This window comes from Girardinichthys multiradiatus, chromosome 5, assembly GCF_021462225.1.
Source record: "Girardinichthys multiradiatus isolate DD_20200921_A chromosome 5, DD_fGirMul_XY1, whole genome shotgun sequence".
Classification (NCBI taxonomy): Eukaryota; Metazoa; Chordata; class Actinopteri; order Cyprinodontiformes; family Goodeidae; genus Girardinichthys; species Girardinichthys multiradiatus.
Genome location: NC_061798.1, coordinates 29,805,405 through 29,824,480, shown reverse-complemented (window position 1 = coordinate 29,824,480; position 19,076 = coordinate 29,805,405). Strand labels below are relative to the sequence as shown.

At 39.3% G+C, this 19,076-nt stretch overlaps 1 protein-coding gene and 1 long non-coding RNA gene across 15 annotated transcripts in view; one reads left to right on the top strand and one right to left on the bottom strand.

Moving 5' to 3' along the window:
* Positions 1 to 19,076, top strand: part of LOC124868753 — a 26,560-nt gene extending 7,484 nt beyond the window's left edge. Inside the window, exons 2-3 of the long non-coding RNA XR_007038376.1 lie at positions 17,680 to 17,802; positions 18,480 to 19,076. This is a non-coding gene — a long non-coding RNA (uncharacterized LOC124868753). The remainder of the gene's footprint in view (positions 1 to 17,679; positions 17,803 to 18,479) is intronic.
* Positions 728 to 19,076, bottom strand: part of mafgb (v-maf avian musculoaponeurotic fibrosarcoma oncogene homolog Gb) — a 29,096-nt gene continuing 10,747 nt past the window's right edge. For 8 of the 14 annotated variants that reach the window (XM_047366298.1, XM_047366297.1, XM_047366299.1 and 5 more), the window contains 2 exons: positions 8,613 to 8,678; positions 728 to 8,509 (listed from right to left, as the gene is read on the bottom strand). In XM_047366298.1, the coding sequence (XP_047222254.1) occupies positions 8,030 to 8,509; positions 8,613 to 8,648 (516 nt within the window). In that variant the 5' untranslated portion in view covers positions 8,649 to 8,678 and the 3' untranslated portion in view covers positions 728 to 8,029. Of the gene's footprint in view, positions 8,510 to 8,602; positions 8,679 to 8,756; positions 10,383 to 10,425; positions 10,555 to 19,076 lie in introns of those variants that run through there. The other 6 variants (XM_047366305.1, XM_047366306.1, XM_047366308.1 and 3 more) reach the window with 4 other exon arrangements.

Below are 19,076 nucleotides of genomic sequence, written 5' to 3'. Positions count from 1 at the left end.
GGAAGAAGATGCTCTGGTCAGACGAGACCAATATGAAACTTCTTGTCCTACATGCAAAGAACAGTGTCTGCCAAGGAAATCTAACCCTGCTCATTACTCTTAAAACACCACCCACACTGTGGAACATCATGGTGGCACCATCATGCTATGGGGATGCAGGAACAAGAACGCTTATCAGAGTTAAATACAGGATAACACTGGAAGAAGCTACACATTACTTAACAATGTGGTGGAGGTTTATCTTCCAGCAGAACATAGATCATAAACATGCAGACAGATAATGAAATGGTTTAGATCAAAGCATATTAATGTGTGACAATGGCCCAGTCAAAGTCCAGACCTAAATCTGATTGACAATCAGTGGCAAGAGAATTGGTGTTTACAGTTGCTCTCTTTATCCAGTCTGACTGACCTTGATTCATTTTATAAAAAAGTGAGCATATGCATGTCCAAAGCAGGTAGATGCATACCACCCAAAACCTCGAGCTGTAGTTGCTCCAAAAGGAGGTTCTACAAAATAATGACTCACTTTTGTAAAGGAATTTGAAAATCATGCAATATTTGCCTTCTACTTCACAACTATGCATTACTTTGTGTTGGTCTATCACAGGGGTGTCCAAAGTCGCTCCTCAAGGGCCCGTGTCCTTCATGTTTTAAATGTTTCTCTGCATCAGCACACTTGATTTCCAAACTTACATACAAATACAAACGAATACAAACGTATTAATGCATTTTAAAACATGTTTATTGGTCATATACAAAATAAAGTAAGCTGTTTATCAACAAACATACAGTATATACATCAATAATTTAAAAGATGCTTCGGACTAATGATGAAACAGTTCATTTTCATGATTACCTATACCTTGTCATCATATCTATCTATAAATTGCCAAAAAAAAAAAAGTACAATAATTTAGTCGGAGATAAATACTTACAAAGACCATTGCATTTGAAGGTTTTTCCCATAGAAAGTACTGTTGTACTGCAGAATAATTTATTACACCCCATACAGAAATATTACAAAACACAAAGCTTCTTATCACAAAAGCTTTTTTGAATACGTTACGCCATATTCACACGAACTCACAACTTCAATATAGCTTTAAACTTACCACTGTATACTTTTAGAAACATTGAAACATCCCAGCTCTATTGAGCAACCTCGCTTAACCAGTAAATGAGTGATTAATAAGAACAGAAGCTGTTATCGAGGGTAAAAGGAGTAAATGTGTAAAAACGCTTTGGTTGGATGTTGTACCACTGATGATATGGGACAGCAGGGAGGAAGACACAGCAGCACATGAGGTACGTTGGGACGCTAAACGAACATTGTTATTGGTGAAAACACCAAACAAACGATCAAAGGAATCCTCGTTTCATTTACTTTTATCGATCTGGGTCTGCGGTGAATGAAAGGGCTTTTAGAGTCCAGTGGCGTGATTCACTAGACAGGAAAAACATCTGAATGAGTGCACACTGATTGGCCAAGTAGCAAGATAAGGAGTTAATGATTCCAGAAGAAATGGATGTTTTAAGGAAGGGCTTGGTGGGGCGCAGAGTTGACTCGCACACCCTTTTTGAAAGGAGGACAGAGTAAGTGAGGTGGTCAGGAGTTTTATCAGATGTGTCTCAAATGCTTCTTTTCAGCCTCTGTAAATTATTTATGAGTTCAAGTATGAGCGGTTTTTCTGGTTAGTGATGAAATGCCTTATCGTAAGAAGGTTGTAACCTCTGGACATGCAGTGGAAAATCAGGTTGGCGTGTCTTACAGCTCATAAAACGGCATTATGAAAAGCCACCAAGCTGCCTGCTCTGCTTATAAGACTGAAGGTCAGCGTTGTCAGCTGATCATGTCTGCTCAGGGAAAATTAGGAATAAACCTCTGTAATGTTTAACCTCATAGGTCAAAGAGGTCACACACTGCATCACTAGAGACGCACTTCTGGAATACAAAAATGTTCAGCCTACCCAGAGGGGTTGTGGCTACAGTACAATTATTGGCACCCATGGTAAAGATGTGTAAAAAGCCTCAAAATAAGTAAAAAAAAAAATGAATCATTGCAGCAGTCTAATCTGACACTGTAAGGTTTGCTGAAATTTTATATTAGTGACTTTGGAGGGATCTTTTATTTTTATTTTTTACCTCCTGTAGCATTTTCCTCTCTGTCTTTACTGATTTCTTCAGGTTCGAGTCACACTTAAAATGTTTCAGATCATTCGGCATCAGATCTGTTTTTATTTAGCCACACTGGAGCCTTTCTAAGCACGAACGGCCTGTTTAAGGTTGAGTCACAGCATCTCATTTGGATTTAAGTCGGGACTTTGACTAGGCCACTCCGAAACCTTAATTTTGTTTGTTTTTTGAGCCATTTAGAGGTTGACTAGCTGATGTGCTTTGGCTCATTGTGATGGTGCATAACTCTGGTGTCCTTGCCTTTGGGTTTGAATGCATTCCAGACTCATAGGTGTCAAAGGCTTTGATTCACTTTTTTTATTTTATTCATTGGAGCATGATGTGTTGCTTTTTGATATCTTTTAGCCTACTTCATATTGGGAGACAGGTTTATTTAGGTGGTTACTAGCTTTTACAATTCTGGCAGTAACCAGGTCTGTGTGTGGCTAGGTAAATTGGGGGCAAATACTTTTTCACAGCTCTGAATACTTTTGAATTAATTCTCTGACTGTAAACCTGAACAGGTAACTATTTTTCAGGAACCATGTCTTGACCTATAGTGACCAACACATATCTTCCTTATTTGAGTATCATGTCTTCTTGTCTTTCCCATTTTGAAGAATGGCTAAGAGAAATTGACCTATGTCACATGATGTTTATGCCCCAAGCAAACAGGAAGTCATTGATTACCAGCAGTTCCTAGAGAGTATAAATTAAAAAAAGCTTCAGTTATATTTATTTTATATGAATTGTTTAAAATGTAGTTGTGGCACTGTTGATTTGATAAAAATGTAACTATTATTTCTTAATCCTTGTTTTTCTCTAATTAACGTACTCAGATTAAAGGTTTTTTTTGTAAATTAGATTAATTTATTTTCCCAAAGCTTCACCAGCGGTGCCAATAGATGTGAAGGGAGCCACATGTTAATGTTCATTTTCAAATGTCACAGTTAACTTTTAGGAAAAGCCACAACTCTCTAAGCAAACAGAGGCAAACCCACAACCTCGTCTCATCGCATTGCACCTGCAAATATAAAACAACCTGACAAAAAACAAAAACAGAGCCATGATAGCATCACTCCTTCTGTGAGGCAGGAGTTTTAATTTTACCCTACACCATTTGCATAATAAATATGTTGGCTTAACACATTTAAGCTTGCACAGATTGGATCCTTCACAAGATGTGGAGAGCACAGAGTAGGATGAAACACTGTTTGACAGCACCACAGAAAATAGTGAACTCTCCAGTGGAAACAGAAAACTTTACGTTTAACCGAAAAACACAGAAAACATCAGAGCAACAGAGAGAAAATAGGTTCACGCTGATTTAGCTGGTATATACCATTAAGTTCAGTATTTTCAATGAAAATACAAGTAAGGAGCATAATGTTGAATGCAGGCTGTAGATGGATACGTTCGAATAGATCGTTATATTTATTAAAATTCGGAGTAAGTTTTAACATTCAAAATTCTGTGGAAATTCTTTAGTTTTTGCTTAGTTTTTAAATGAAATTTATATCATTACTCTTACGGGTGATGACAAACTTGCTAATCTTACTAACTTTCATTCAATAAAGAATAGCAGTTCAGGTAAATGAATGCATATCGGTTAGGGATGCATCAATCAGTTGGCCAGTTTCCCCATCACTGACACTGTTTGTTGCTTGGCTGTTCAAATCCAGAGGAAAAAAAAAAAAATCTAACTTTTTTCCTGTTCAATAAATGTATCAATATAAAACATCCCCACTTTCTTTGTGGACCATAAATGTATCAAGAAACAGCACGTTGTCTGTACTTTTTGGTTTTAATTTTAGTAAAAGTAAAATAAGGGTTATGACGGATGCTTTGGTCCATGAATGAGACTAATCATTCTTAGTTTTCTGAATCTTCTATTAACTCAATGTTGCAGCTCTTACAAAAAAAAACCAGAATAAACAAAAACAACAAACTCTGCAAAAATCTGCAGGAGGTCAGACGTCAATGAAATTTGGAAACTGGAATCGGTCACTAAAGCCTGATCGGTGCATCTCTAATATTTAAGACCTGTTATATCAGCTTTAAAGTGTTTGCATTTCATTTAGTTATTACAGTTAAATTGGGTTCCAAAATGCTTGAGAAAAAACAAAACAACAACTTTCAATGCGCAAGTTAGACCACAAAGAAAATTGGAAATTGGTATCGGCCACCCAAGACTGATCGGTGCATCTCTAAGATTAAGGGTTTAACCACTGTAAGGTGGTTGCATTTCATTAAAACAAATGTTTAAAGCAGGCTAAAAATGCTTGAGAACATTGTACTTAAAACAGTCAACCTCACCCTGACAGACAAACCATTAAATAGCAGAATATAGTTTTTTTCACTTTAAAAAAACCCCCATATACACTAACAAATGTCATTTAACTTCCCTGACACTTCCAGAAGAGCTCAAAAACTAACACAGGAACAACATTAAATATACATAAAATATACAGAGAAAAACAGAGTGCCTTAATCACACAGTACAAAAATAACTTACTGAAGGAGTGAGTTTGATGCAGCCAGAAAGCCCCCCATCACCGAGATTAACTTTTCTGCTACCTTATCAAGTTAACTGGAAAAGACAATATTATTGAGCCTCATCTGTAATTTTATCCCAGAAGCAACGGAACCTGAACATAGCCACTGGTGGAAAAAATAGCCACATCAGCCTGTTCAGAAATTTGTTAAACAAGCAAACTTGTTCATGTTCACTCCTTTTAAGTGCAGTTTAACAAATGACTTCACAGGTCTGCAGCCGAACGATGGGGCAAAGATGACACAATTAGAGAAAGGGGGCAGTTATACATTATGTCATCAACCACTTGGGGCTGAAATCTAAAACAGATCCAAATCATATATATAAAAGAGCTAATAATCACCTCGTTACATACCTACAAAGCACGCCACACGCTAGTCCACCGTTACACACACGTGCCTATTGACTAGCGGAAAAAATAAACAAAGCTATTCAGTAGTTAAGCCACTTTTGGTACAATTGCAAAATAGAGAGATCACTGTATATCAAATGGATTTCGTGATACCTTTTTTTTACATGTTGTTACAAACAATGCAAAGATAATTGTCTTTATAAAATTACAGACTCCACTATACATAGACTCTTTGAGTATAGAACACCATAGAGGACTACTTTCATGGTAAAGCCCAGGAGAAAAATACACAACCCATGAGTTTGACTGGAAATTCAGAAAAATTTTCCTTCAACAAGACAGCCGAACTCCTCAAATCCGACCTTCCTGGTGAAAATCAAACAGGAATAAGTCTGTTTTCATTTAGCTTCACAGTCACATAAATACGTCTTATTAATATGTGATTCTAATAGCTACAACAAAGCTCAATCATCGCACGGCCAACTACAGCTTCAGCCACAATTATTGGTATCCCTGGTAAACATTATTCTGTGTTAACATCAACCTCCCAGATGGAAATTAGCTTTGGGCCACAATCAGGCAGATTTGCAAATACGTGTCTCTGTTCATTGATATACACTGTCCTGTTTTCAACTAAATATATCTACCTGAATCTGAGAAAAAACATTAAAACAATATTTTACTGCAGCAGCATAATCTCTTACTTAAAAAGGAGAAAAAACATAAAACTTTTAATTTGAGCACATTCATTCAGTACAGAAAGTAGACCAAATTCACCAGGGGGCCAGTGTGGGTCCAGGGTTTTTTTCAGTGGGGCACAGAACACAACAACAAAACTCAATACAGCTGAAGCTAAAAGTGCAACTTAATTTTTTATTTATTGCTAAAGTAAATCTGTATGGGTAAACAATAAAATTGGTGCAAAGGACCAATCAGCTATGGTTTCTGTGCCAGCTTATGTCATCCTAAGAAATTGTTTCAGTATTATGTCTTCAGTGCAGGGGCCGTAACAGGACCAGGGGCACTGGCCCCTATTGGCCCCTGTCTATATTCGCCCATGTCACAGATGCACCAGCATGTTGCTGAAAAGATCGATCTTAGACTCATCTGTCCAAAGCACATGGTTTCAGTTAAACTCCCAGTGGAGCTCAACAGAAAAGAGCACAAATTTAAAAAATTGCTTCAGTTTTATTCATTTTAAAGGGATTATGCCATCTTTGTTTAAACAAACATGTTTTATTTCTCGCTGAATAAAGGTTCCTCAAATTAACATTTAAACCTTTTAGTTTGAGATTATGCTCTTAAAGTAAATATATATTTTTTTACCCATCTTTACCAGGGGTGCCAATAAATGAGTCCCATAATGTAAAAGCTGCACTGATCTGATTCCTGATTGGTCAGCCTATTCAGGTACAGCATCCTCCCTCAGTTCCTCTTGACTTTCTTCTTGGAGCATATCTTTATGAGACCAAGGCACTTGCCCTTCAAAATTGTTTCTGTGAGAAACTTGTTTTTTTTCCTAGAATCTCATACACCAAAGTAACTCGGGTTATTTTCACATTTTTTTTTTCAATAGGACATTGTGCATTTGTATTTTTTCTATTTTTGTTAGGTATGAATTGCTTTGCACTCTCCTCTCTGATAAATCTTGGAAGTACAGTATGTAATACTGGAAGCCATTTACCATTGAAAAAAGAAAACGGGAGGGCAGAGAGAAAGTTGAGAGAAAGAGTCGCACATTAAAAGTGAAAGACCATAGAAAAGAACACAGCTAACTAAACATAGCAATACCAGAACAAACACTCGCCACAGAATTTCACAGAATTCCTGATATATAACATTTCACACACAGAGAATACACCTTGGACCTCATGTGAATGACAACACAGTACAAAACAGTAAAAATACAGTTACCACCATCGTATAATATAGATTTTTCCATTAGTACTTTTCTGAAAAAGTTCTTGGGTGAAACAAGACTGAGCTTCGGTGCAGCCACTGAAATCAGCAGCTCATTTTTATTTATTTTTTAATTCATTCTAATACATAGTTGATGTATAACTTGAGGTTTTCAGTTTATGTACCTAATGTTAAATGAAAGACTCACCAAACAAAAACGGCTAGAGATCTGTACTGGCCAATTTTTTTACTTGATCTGTTCTGATTGGTAATCTGAAGGTTAAATACTGAAAAATCAGATTTTATTTGCCCCTATTCTTTTAGTGCATCAAAAATATGAACTCTCACTGTTTCTACTATGTAAACATATCAATCAGATGTATGGACTTTGATGCACTTTTTGGGTGTTTGATCAGATACAGGTTAGAGACACATGATGTGATGCCAAAATAGGGATAACCTCCTAATACTTTAATTTTCTCTTGGATGCAAAACTCTATCAATGAACCTGCAGCACGTTTTTGTAACTTTGACATCATAGTTTTAGAGGGGAAAGAAAAAATCTTGTTAAAATCAGAAATTGTATTGGCCAGAAAAAACCTGATCGGTGTGTCTCTAAATTTTGCTTTTTATCAAACGCAACACTGGAAACTTGACATGAATCAAACAGAATTTCCCAAGGTTTTCCAGTGTTCTCCGGAATAATCAATTCCAGATTTAAACACGTGACCTTAAATCAAGTTCTACAGTTCTCTGTCATTTGCATCCACATATTAGCCAAAGGAACCCTGTGTGTTCATCCTGTTCTTGATGATAATGCTGCTACCAGAAGCTTCTTTACAAGCCAATAACCCTCCTCTGCTTCCATCCTGTCCTTCATCTGCACTGATCTGAGACGGATGATGGGAACACGCTGTGGTGGTCCAAGGGATACCGCCCATCTGCTGGGAGTCGGTGCAGGTGGAGGAGAGGGGAGCAACAGAGAAGGAGGCTTACTCTGATGCAGCTCAGCTCCATCCTGTTACACCCTCATTTAGCTTTCTTTCCCTCAAGACCGTGCGTCCGTCTTTGACTTGACTATCGTGATCACGCTCGTCGCCGTCGCCACTTTCCCTGGTATGAGTGGGCCGATAACCGACGACGGCACCCCTCCTCCTCCCCCTCCGGCCCTCACCCCGACCCCAACGGTGGGGCTCCGTGCCACAGTCCTGGCGAAGGTCTGCAAGGCTTCGTACTTGGACCTCAGAGCGTCCAGCTCCATGCGCATAGAAGCATTCTCATTGGCCAGTTTGTCCACCTCCTGCTGCAGCTGGGCCTTCTGCTTCTCCAGCTCCTCCTTCTGAGTGACCCGCTTGACTCGGCAGCTGGCGGCATAGCCTCGGTTCTTGAGGGTGCGCCTCCTCTGCTTAAGCTGCAGGATCTCTTCTTTGGAGAGCCCCCGGAGGTGCTGGTTCAGCTCCCGTACAGACATGGTCACCAGCTCCTCGTCTGTGAGACTGGTGCCATTTTCGCCCGGCTCACGCTTCACCTGGAGGAAACACATGGGAGGAAATCAGTGAGTGAGAGGCTGGCATACCAAATACAACTCTGAGAATTGGGTGAAAAACACATGAAAACATACTTTCATTTACCTTTAGGGCTTTATTTCCTTTGTTAGTCGTCGTCATGCCACAAGAGCCTTGCTCTTCTGCGCAAACCTTTGGAGGACACAGGAGAGCATAAAGCATAAACAAATCTATTATAAAACAGTTCGATTATCACAGATTAGTACCCACCAAAGAGTAGAGAGATTGTACGCGAAAACTAGCATTTTGGCCCTGTTGTGGGAGCATGTTACAGATTTTTGCATCTGTATAAGACTGCATGAGTGAAAGTGTCAGACGCTGCTAAGAATTTCCCTGACTTCCTGTTTCCTTGTGGTTTCACTCACAGTGCCCACTACCTTTGTACTCTCGAACTCTCATTGGCTGGCCTGAGGCCAATAGCGATGAAATGAGCAAGAAAGAAGAGGAAGTGGTGAAATTTGTAGGAAGGACTCCAGAGGGAAGCCAACTGTTACAATCCTGTTTAAATATAAAGACAAACAATCTCAAAGATAAGGAGAGCAACAGAAAGAGCCCCGCTGAAGTAGTCATACCCCTCAAACGTTATTGCATTTAGTCTTTAATGTTTTTAACTGGGATTTTATGTGATAGAGCAACATAAGGTAGCACATGATTGTGAAGCAGATGGTAAATGATTCATGGTTCTCACGTTATTTTACTAAATAAAAATAAAAGCATGCCGTGGATGTGTTAAGGCATTCAGTGTCAGTACGCTGCAGAACCACCTTGCACATTAGTTACAGCTATAAGTGTTTCGGGGAATGAAACTTAAACGTTTGCTCATTCTTTCTCTACAAAATAGCTCAAGCTCAGTCAGAATGGATGAAGGGCATGTGTGAACATCTGTTTTCAAATTGTCCCACAGATTCTCTATATAATTCAGGTCTGGACTTTGACTAGGCCATTCTAACACATCAAAATGCCATGATCTGAACCATCATTACTGTTGCTTGGGGTTGCTGTTCAGCTGGAAGGTGAACCTCGATCCCACTCTAAGGTCTTTTGCAGCCCCTAAAGTTTGTCATAATTGTCCTTTATTTATCCTCATTCATCTTCCCATCAACTCTGACCAGCTTTTCTCTACCTGCTGAAGCAATGTATCCCACACCAGAATACAACCACTGCCATGTTTCACAGTGGGGATGGTGTGTTCAGAGTATATAAATATGTGCAGGCCAAAACTTTTGATTTTGCTCTCATCTGACCAGATCACCTTCTGCTACATGTTTTCCGATTTGTGGAGTGCATGACGAATAGTTGTCCTGCCAACAGATTCTCCCAGCTGATCTGTGGATCTCTCCAGCTCCTCCAGAGTTACCATGGGCATCTTGGCTGCTTCTCTGATTAATACTCTCTTTGCCCAGCCTGTCACTTTACATGGCATCTTCACAGTTGTGTCAACCTCCATCCATTTTTAGATTATAAATTGAACAGTGCACTATGTTAAAAGCTTAGAAAGTTGTTTTACAACCTAACCCTGGTTTAAACTTCTCCCCGACGTTCTCCCTTCTGTGTTCCTTGGTCATCATGATGCTGTTTGTTCACTAATGTTCTCTAACAAACCCCTGAAACCTTAACAGAACAGCTGCATTCAAACCGAGATCAAATACAAATGCAGTAGAAAACAAAAACAATTGCTGGGTATATGAAAACGTTTGCAAGGCACACAATACCACTTCCACAGCTACAGAGGATTAAAAAAGAAGTTAAATCGCACCACATGAAACAATACATTGGCATTTGTACCAAAGTGCAAACAAGAGACAAAAGGATGGAGACAGAAGTGTGAATAAGAGGTCAACAATGAGCGAGCGTGGAAGTGCAAAAGATGAGATCAGACCTTAGAGCTCACTGCTCCAGTGATGAGCATCTCCACAGGCTTCAATGACAAGCTTTGTGTGTGTGTTGGCCTCCTCTCCTCTCTCAGACCTCGGTTTGTGTGCCTGAGATAAAGAGAGGCTATTGTTGCTGCTGCTGCTGTTGAGAGATCGTCATGAGACCAGTCATGATGACTCAGCAGATTGCTGATCTCTAGCTCCCCTCCCTCCCCACCCAGCATGCCCCTTATCCCCTCTCCTACTCTCCACACAAGTCTCTGCTCTCCTCTAACACTTTTCTGGCTTCACTTCTCCTCCATGTATGTTTGTGATGACTGTTTAACACTTGTTTTTTAAATCAGACGAGTGGGCAAGACAGCAAACCAGCTATGGAAAAGCTAGAGGGGGCGGGGAGGAAGAGTCAGTGAGACAGCAAAGTTGCTTCAGACGGGCTGTTTAATACACACACACACTGCACCTGTTCTCAAAGCTTTATAAATACCAGGCAGATAGGCATGTCAAGGTTACCAGAATCAAGGTATACCAAGGTCTTCAAAACCATAAAACGCTACTTCATATCGCCATCAAGGTTTAAAACGATGTAATGAATTCCCCAAGGATGTGCTGCAATGATCCAAGTTTTCTCCAGCAGTACGGAGCAAAGATTAATGCAACCCTGTTGCTGCACAATGCCTGTCAGCTGGATGAAAGAAGGCTCTTAAACTTTTTTTTACGTTTAGAAAAAGGCAAGTTCATTGATTTGGAAATATGTTTAGCCATGCAAAAAAACAGACAGTCTTGTGAAAACTAAGAGTGCCACCGGTCACTTCGTTAAGATAACACTGTTATATAACTACAGTTGGCAAGCTATGAGTGGCATGTCTTTATAGGAGACCATTCTCTGAAGTAATGTTCTGGGAATTTATCAGTAATAAGTCCTTTACCAGTAGTAAAAATTGTCATGTTTAGCCTTTCCTCTCAGTCATTAACGTGTTCTGCTTATTTCTGGAGTTTAGTAGAAACAGTGAGAACAAAATGAGGTGGGTTGAAGTAACCCATTCAAATTGCCTTACATGGCTTCTATGTAGTGTTTTTCCCTGGTCCACTTGTAGACACCGCAAACAAGGTTTTGGAAAATGTCAACTTTTAAAAACGGCTTTTTAATATTTCTGTTTTTAGTCACGGTAAAAAAAAAAAAAGCTGAAAAAAATCTGTTTTGCAAAATATCTGTTAGGAATTAGGTTTGGTATTTTTCGACAGGCTTTCAAAGATGTGCTTTTCCAGGTCTTGTAGTTGTTTTAAAATTATACCAGCGGGCCCATGATCAGTCAGGGTAACTTTAATAACCAAGATGTTCGACTGAGAATGCCAACTTTTCATCTATACTCTTGTGAAATAGCAGATAATTAATATCTGCTACAACAGCATTACATCCACAATGAGTTAAAACTGGGGCCTGGTGGTAGCACTAAGAGAACGTGACCCATATATGGAGGCCTTAGTCCTCGACAAGGCTGTCGCAGGTTTGAGTCACTCTCTTAACCCCTGAGAAAAATAAAGACCACTAGTGCCAAAAATAAATCAGATAAAACTCTTGGTCCATCCGATTTGTCGCTCTGAGGATTAATCAACTTTTCTATAAACTTCTATGGCAATTACTTCTTTCTTTCTTTTTCTGGTAAAGGGAACCATTACTGATAATATCACAGAATCTCCCTTTATAAACAACCTAAATATATCTTAATGCTGCTATCTACTGCTTGACAACCTGAGCAGATAGCCTGACTAATTAACCAGCTAATGTAAGCTTGTTTACCTGTGCTACTCTATAAAGAACAGCTTTTTATAGAGTACAATATTCTGTGCAATAGGCACATTTACTTAAAAACTAAAATACCAAATTTAGAAGCTGTTTATTCTTTATTTTTTTAATTGCCTAAGTATAAACATTTAAATAAAATGTGCAAATACATATTATAGATTATTGCTCTTATTGCTGTAATAATCAAAATGGTTAATTATTTTGCAGCAGTAGGTATAAATGTTGCTTCATGTTTAAAAAAAACAGATCATGTTTAAAGTTTTAACATTAAAAGTCAGTAGTTCTAGTCCAATTTTTAATACAATGGCAGTCTCATACTAGTCCAAAACTAAAGTACAAATAATAAATAAATAAAAAACAAAAATCAATTCACATGTTAAAAAAAATTGTATTGGAACTAACATACTTTATTTATTATAGATCTACTATCATTAAGATCTACTTATGTATTACTCTTTGACTATTTGTGTGTAAACACAGTTAAATGTTGTATTTCTGATCAAAGTTATACAGTGAGAACGTTATACTGGCCTATGCTTACAGTGAAAGTAAAAGATAAAAACAAATCAAATAAAAAACAAAGCCGTGTGGGTGAAAAAATTAAAAAAAGCTCCTCCTTCAAAGGAAGTGATGATTTTATACGACACCAGGCCACATGTCTTGTTACATCTTTATTCTTTTGTATCTAAAAGTCATGGTGCCAAGTGTGGCAGTGCGCCTCCCCCACAATGCACCTCTGTCAGTCTGAGGGTGCCACAAATCCAACATTTATAAATAGCTGCAGATCAAAGCAAAAATGTAGCAGCTCATTGAGCATGCACATTAAACATGTCACTGTACAGCAAATTGAATATTCTGTTTACGACTCCATGACACATTTAAGGTTGTGGGAATAAAGCAATGCCAAAGGAGGCTTAATTCAATTCCTCTGTGTTATTCTGAGCATTTTGAAACATTACCTAAACTTCCTCCTAATCTGTTGGAGTAACTCAAATTACACGTAGCGACTCTTTTCAATAACGGGAGGGCTTCCACATACGCTGCTGAACTCTTAAATTTTATTGTGATGCAGCCTCCTGCAGCTGGAGGTGCACCTTCACACAATAGATGCATCAAAGGCAGGGAGGCTGAGGGTGGCTGCTGGTGGTGGGGGCGGAAAGAGGAGACAAAGTAGGGGGGGGGGGGTTAAAACAGAGGCCGATTTCCTGGCAAGTGCTGGGTTATTTCCCCTATGCCGAACCCCCCACCCTCCATCGGCACAGAAACAAAAAGCATGCTGCCAAGATTATACACATTATCCCGCCGCCATGCCGGTGGGGTCTAATAAAACACACACATGTAAAATGGTTGGCTGCACACAAACATGCAGTTTTAGCATTTTGAAGAACTAAACGAGCTGACATTTATGAGGAAACTTTGAGGTCCTGGATACGTTAGAGGTTTGATGCCTCATTTGAGCATAATTAAGATTGCTTTGAAAAAGATGTTTTAACACAACAACAGAGGTTGTTCTCGTTTGAAACGAAACAGAGTGTGGAGCTAGATACCATTGTCACCGCCATAAAGAAACACAGCCAGGAACAAGAACAAAAAGCTGATGGAAAGGTTCCCACAGAGCCCGAGTGTCAACATCATAGAGTTAGAGATTACAAGAGGAGGCCCTGAGACAGCCTAAATCTGCAGAACAATGGGACAGGTTCTCCTAAGTGTTTGAAACAGCTCACCTGCCAAGTGCACATGAGCACAGAGGAAATTTGCTTTAAACACAGTGGGTGGTGAGGCACATAAACTTAAAATCATGTCTATAAGGAAAAGTAATATGATCTAAATTATTTTTAACAAAAAATAATATTAATGGCAGTTGAACAACAGTGTTCACAGCTGTTGTTCCAGATGTTAGTCTTACAATCCTGGATGTGAACAACTGATGCCATAAAGCCACAACAGAAGTAGGGGACAAAATATAAAAATATACATAAACAAACGGTGCAATAATGATGGAAATATAAACAAATAATTCGTATTATTCATAACACCTATTTTAAAATAGAGAATTATCTACAACAGTGTTAAAAAAGTTTTTTTCCCTTTATTGCTCCCATATACTTTAAGTTGGTTCAGTAAAAAAACTAAATAAAAAAAATGTCAAGCTGACCAAATTCTGAAATAGCAACCAGTTAACGACCAATTAAAAGATTATATTATACATTAGTTAATTATAATAATAACATTTATATGTTGAAGCCAGCAATCTGCAAATCTATGAAATTTAATGGGAAATAATTAAATCAGACTAAAGCTTTCCTGTTTTAGGCCAGTTAGGATTACTAAAATTATTTATATGTATCGAAGTTAGTTAGCTAGTATTTCCTTAGTATTTGGTAGATTTGCACGTTAAACTTAAAGTGCCTGTGACATCACATGATAAATCCAATTACATTTATGGAAAGGAAACAATGATACAATATTTAAAAAAATAAATTAATGCCACTGAAATGAAGGGTTGTTGAGATATATAGTCATAACTGAAATGAAGTTTAGGACACAATAAACTGCAAGCAAATTAGTTCAGTAAGCTGAATTTACTATCATTTAAAGATAAATAACAAAAAACAAAGTGCATGAAGTAAGTAATATCTAACCCCTGCTACACACTAGATGTTCTCAGATATTGTGCGTGATTATAAGAAAACCTGCAGTATGTGACAAAATTGTAATTTAACAATATTTAACCAATTTGAATAATAAACTTGACTGCACTGACTTTGGAAAATGTCTTGAGACAACATGTGTTGTGAATTGGGGCTATAAAAATAAACTGAAATGAATTACTACAACCAAAAAAAGCTGACAAGATTCACTGCATGCTTTGGCATCAAATTTAACTATTATGTAAATCAAGAGTAGGCATTTTATGCAGATATGACAAGCCAACGGTATTATGAAGGTAATAATACAATAGGTCTGTGTGTGTTTGTTGGTAATGGTTCTGAAAAATAAAATACTTAATAAAATTTCCTTGAGGCAAACAATATGTTCAAATTCACACGTTTCACACAAAAGTCTTACAAATAAGGTCTTCAGCTGTAGCAATGGGTTAAAAAACAAATATGGACGGTTAAACTGCAAAAAACTACTGTATGCGACCATTAGACCACATTTAAGTTGACCAGGTTAAAGATTACCTGCTGTGTAAAGGCAATGCCATTCATCTTAGTAGTGCGCACACACACACGCACACACACACACAGTTCAGGGGTGTCCTTCCTATAGGGGTTATGGGGTGATCGTTGCAGAGCGGTCAATGCCACAGCCACTGTTGCTACAACAGACAGCTTTTTGCTGTGGCAGGCTGTATTTTTATGGAGCAACTTAAAGAACGCTGACAACTCAAGAGCAGAGCTGCTTACTGTTACAGTGGAGAGACGACACACACACACACACACACAAACATCCTGAGGATGGGACACACAGGAGGATGAGGATGGGTGAAAAGGTGAAAAGTGTTAGTGATGAGCAAAATATGGCTTATAGACAAGAAAAAGCGTTAAAGGAAGAAAAAAAGACTGGAAAAGACTGAAAGACTGGAAAAACATCAAGGGGGGACAGATGAGGACAGAGGGGAGAAAAGAAGAGATGATGAGGAGTAGGAGGAGGAGGAGGTGTACTGTTGGTAGAGGACTGAAAGAATGCTGACATCTCCAGAGCTGATTAGCGTTACACAGAGACATCACACCCACAGTTGGGAAAAATGCTGAGTATGGAGGGAAGACAGGGTGGGGGGTGCAAATGACAAGGGAGAAAGACGAGAAAAAAAGAGAGAAGAGCGAGCAGGGAGGAGGAGGACAGAAAGGGAGAGGCGGAGTGGGACGACGGGGAGGGTAGAGGAAGGGGCGGGAAAGCATTTGGGTGAAAATGCATCCTCAACACATTTGTGAGAGCTTAGCTGTTTGAGTACGAGGAGGTGGAGGAGGGAGGGTTGGAGGGGGATTGGGGTCTGCGATATTAAAAAATAAAACTGAACTCAGCAACGATCATGACTAAAACCTCAGAAAGGTTCTGATCCACAGCAATGAGACCATCAGAACCTCCAGTCCAGCCAGCAGAGACAGCCTTAAAACCACAGGAGATGCACTGGGAGATTGGCAAAAAATATCACACCCAAAACTCAGGTCTTAAGTCCAAAGTGGCACCAGATCACACAGACACTCTTCAGTGTGAAAGTTGTTACTGAGTGAAGGAGAGTCAAAGTTAGCCATTTATAATATCTATGAGGTGTTTAAATGTGAAGTAAATATGTGTATTATAATATATCCACATATATAACATATATGTATTATAATAAGAAAAATATAGATACATTGAAATTGGCTTAAATTGATAACGGTAGGTAGAAGCTTTACGCAAACCTAACAGTGCTTTCCCACCAAACCTATGGAAGGCTTTGTACCATGCCAGATTCTGGTTTCTGGAACAGATAACACGGTTGTGAACCCATACCAGACCCTGAAACGGACCAGAGAATCGTACCATGGCACGGTTACAACTGCCAGTCTGGACCCTGGAGCAGTTTGCCTGCAATGTGAATGCCTGCCATTCCCAGCGCCCCTTACGATGTGACATAAGAGCAGCACATTCGAGTAGAATAAGAAACAGAAACACATAGTAAGCACAAATCTGGAGACGAAAGAGTTTGAACACCAAAGTAACAAGATAAACCCAGATGAGATGGACTTTTCTTCTCGATTGGCGCAGTACTGGAACAATAGTGACCCAGAAACAATCTATTGCAACTGCACAATGTTGTTTGGTCCGGTCTAAAAACCTCTGTGAAAGCAAACCGGGCCGACTGAAGGTTTTACCAATCCCTGGACCGGTCCCTGAATGAGACCAGCAGTGTGAATGCACCCTTAAGATCAGAAATTGGCTACAAAATTTAAATCGGTGCATCTCTACTATCGACTCTTGTTAGCAACTGAAGTTGGGTTGGAAACAAGAATGAAGGTGTGGCAGGAGGTCAGAGAAGTAAGTATGAAGCTTATAAAGACAGATTAAAGAGCAGAGGGAAGAGCACAAGGCTCCTTTCTCTTCATGTAGAGCAAACTAACAGGATAATGAACCCCGGGAGTGTGTGTGTGTTGCTGGCTTCAGACGGAGCTCTAATTAATCTTGTTTTAGAGAATCTTCTGCTCTGGTCACTGCTGCCACACACAGACAAATTTCTTAGAAAGAGACTTTCGATTTAGCTTGCTGCTCAGACGGGGGAAATAAACACCCAGATTAGATGCTCCAAAAGCCACCCTGGAGGGGGATGGGTGGGTGTGCTCGCACGCAAACAACACAGCGTTCAGGGGATGATCACGAACAGATCGTGAGAGTCACAAGTCGTTTGAGATGCGGTGTTTATTGAATTATCCTGCCATAACAGCTGCCTTAACTGCGCCGTCTCCCACAGGCAACTCTCTGAGCAATAACTGAAATCACAAAGGACGGCATCCGAGTGAGGCGGCGATGACAAGCAGCAGGACACAGAGGGACCAAGGATGGAGAGACGCAAGGGCAGCATAACGTGGAAAGCGTGAGTTTAAAACCTCAGAGCACTACAAAAACACAGCTGCTGGCTGAAGGCCCACCTTGCTTCTGTTAGTAAAAAAAGACCAAAACAAAGCAGCGCTCAAGCTCACTGATCTAAAGCGTGCCGAGGGTGTTGAGGGAGTTGGTAAATAATTAACGATGGGCACTGTGTGGAGGCTAATTGAGAATTAGGAGTCAGATCAGAGATAATGGCAACCTGTGAATAAAGAAGAACATGGACAGAAAGGTTGGGAAGCTGAGGAGGACCGATTGGAAGAGAAAATGACACCGGTGAGCTCTGTATGCGTGCATGTGCAGAAAGAAAATATAGGGAAGCCATTAACAAGGAGGTATCCAGAGCATGAAATAAGCATAACAGAGAAGGCTAGAGAAGAAGAAAATAAAGGGAAATAGATGGAAAATAACTTACTCACAGCATAAGAACAATAATCTTCACAGTTTTCTGCAACTTAAAAAAAGCTTAGTTTGTGTGTGCGTTTGTCAAACAAGTGTGTTATTAAAGGCAAGAAAAACTCCTGGCGTCGACACGTTTTTCCCATTCCAGGTAGTAAGTCGGAGTGTGATGACAAATTTCCCAACACAAGCAAAAATACTGCAATGTCAGGCAGTTCAGCTCTGGCTGCCTTTTCTTCATAAGCACTTTTTCCTTTTTTTGAATAGAGGGAGATTGTACCTACTGCTGGTTAAGTTGCTCCTCTCTTTTGATGTGTATTTGAAAAACAAACACTGCGAGGGAAGACAGCGATAAGTCAAAACACACGGTGAGTTTATTTTCCTCTAAACCTACATCCTGGTCAGCAACACCAGTTTGGGAAAAAGAAAGTTGGAACGTAAGCATCATAATTCTCTATGGAAATGCTCATATCTTTATCATGAGGCACATCAATGAGAAACTTCTCAGCTAACACACGGAGCACACCAGAGGAGACGTGTCTGGTGCCACAGGGAGCACTGACCTTGAGCTCGGGTACATTCCTGGTACCCATTTTAAGGTTTTCCATCAGCTGTCCATCATTCTGGACGGTATGAGAAGCATGCACATGTACTGCTGCAGCTAATACCTTTTCTTCATGAAGGAGTTCATCTCAACTTTTTATGCTACACAAAGTCTACAGCAAAAATAAAGTCTGTAAACAAATAACAAGAACTGCTTTTCCTTACATTTTTTCTAAAGTTTTTCAGGGGGTATGTTAAATTCCACTAAGTATGAAACAACATAATACAGAAATCAGCAAAGTGAATGTATGCTCTGGAAAA